This window comes from Pteropus vampyrus, unplaced genomic scaffold (genome assembly GCF_000151845.1).
Source record: "Pteropus vampyrus isolate Shadow unplaced genomic scaffold, Pvam_2.0 Scaffold538, whole genome shotgun sequence".
NCBI lineage: Eukaryota > Metazoa > Chordata > Mammalia > Chiroptera > Pteropodidae > Pteropus > Pteropus vampyrus.
This window is the reverse complement of record NW_011889319.1, coordinates 195,962-197,241: the sequence shown is the minus strand read 5'-3', so window position 1 is coordinate 197,241 and position 1,280 is coordinate 195,962. Positions and strand designations below refer to the sequence as shown.

Genomic DNA, 1,280 nt, shown 5'->3' with positions numbered 1-1,280 from the left:
CGCACAGCCGCCGGCCCCGTGCGGTGACTCCCGGGTCCCAAAGGTCACCGAGTCGGCACCCTGCCCTCGGCCACGCGGGTGCGGGTCCCCTGACCGCACTGAAAGGGGACCGTGGTGGAAAGCCGGTGAGGCCTTCGAGACGGGCGCAAGTGAACGTTTTCCGTTTTTCTGTTTTACTGTTTTTCCAGGACGATGTGGAGCGCGCTAGAAGCCAACTGGTGAGTCCAAGCCCTGACCGGAAATGTGAGCCCCGCAGCTCAGCCTGCGGCCTCCGTTACAGCACCAGAGAAAAGGCTCGCTGGGCCCGGCGGTGACAGGGTGGGGATGGTGACACGCACCGGGGACGGTGACATGCACTGGGGACAGCGGTGTCCCTGGAAACCAGCCCGTCACGGTGCAGGGTCCTCCCAGGACCCCGGCTACAGGAGTCTCCTCTCGGCCGATTTGTCGCGCCCCGTGCGTGGACATTAGCTGAGATCGTCACATCCCACGGCTGACACGGCTTATTGCTCCTCCATCCATGCGGCTCAAGAAAATGTCCCTTTGAGTGAGAAAGACACATTATTTTTTCTTTCAAAATACCTCAACAGATAGATCCTCAAAGTTCCTTTGGGTGGCGTTTTCTAAGTGTCACCAGCCCTGTGGCCTTACCTTCCTGCTCTGTTCACTGAGGAGGTTGGACTCGATTCTCGGAACAACTTTTGCTGCTAGTTCTGCGTCCACCATCGGGGCCTAATAACCCTCATCTCCGGGAACCACCCTCGACTCCCAGGGCTGCCGGTCGGGCGGGCGGCTGAGTCGCTGCTGGCGGGGACTCACCTGCCACCTGCAAAGTCCCCAGCGGCTGACGACAGATGTTAACGCTGGGAAGCCCGCATTTCTATGGAGTGCGGATAGCCCGAACCTCGATGAAGCGGTGTGGGTTTCGTGGCAGATTATCCCGTTTTTTTCCCCCGAGCCCCTCGCCCGCTTTAGCTGGACACGCCAGCCGTATCTGTCCTGCGACGCGGGCGACGAGTCCCCCTAAATCTCTGTTCTCTGCAAAGATTGAGCTGCCGGGTGATTTGGGGAACAAGTACCACCTGCTGAGCCCGCAGCCCAGAGCCGCACACACGCTGAGGATCAGGGCCGCGGACACCCGGGTCCAGCAGTGGAGTGCCTGGAGCCAGCCCGTCACGTTCGGTAGGTGTCCCAAGACCCTCCGCGAAGACCCCGGTGGCCGGCATCTGTCCTTGAGCCACAGCAAGACGCTCAGAAGGCTGAGTTTCTGCACACTGTCC

General features: G+C 60.9%; 1 protein-coding gene across 1 annotated transcript in view; it reads left to right on the top strand.

Annotated features, from left to right (window-relative positions):
- The window catches only part of LOC105308006 (granulocyte-macrophage colony-stimulating factor receptor subunit alpha-like), a 30,081-nt gene that overhangs the window by 12,196 nt on the left and 16,605 nt on the right, over nucleotides 1-1,280 (top strand). Inside the window, exons 6-7 of the mRNA XM_011383705.1 lie at nucleotides 189-218; nucleotides 1,047-1,182. Of these exons, the coding sequence (XP_011382007.1) occupies nucleotides 189-218; nucleotides 1,047-1,182 (166 nt within the window). The remainder of the gene's footprint in view (nucleotides 1-188; nucleotides 219-1,046; nucleotides 1,183-1,280) is intronic.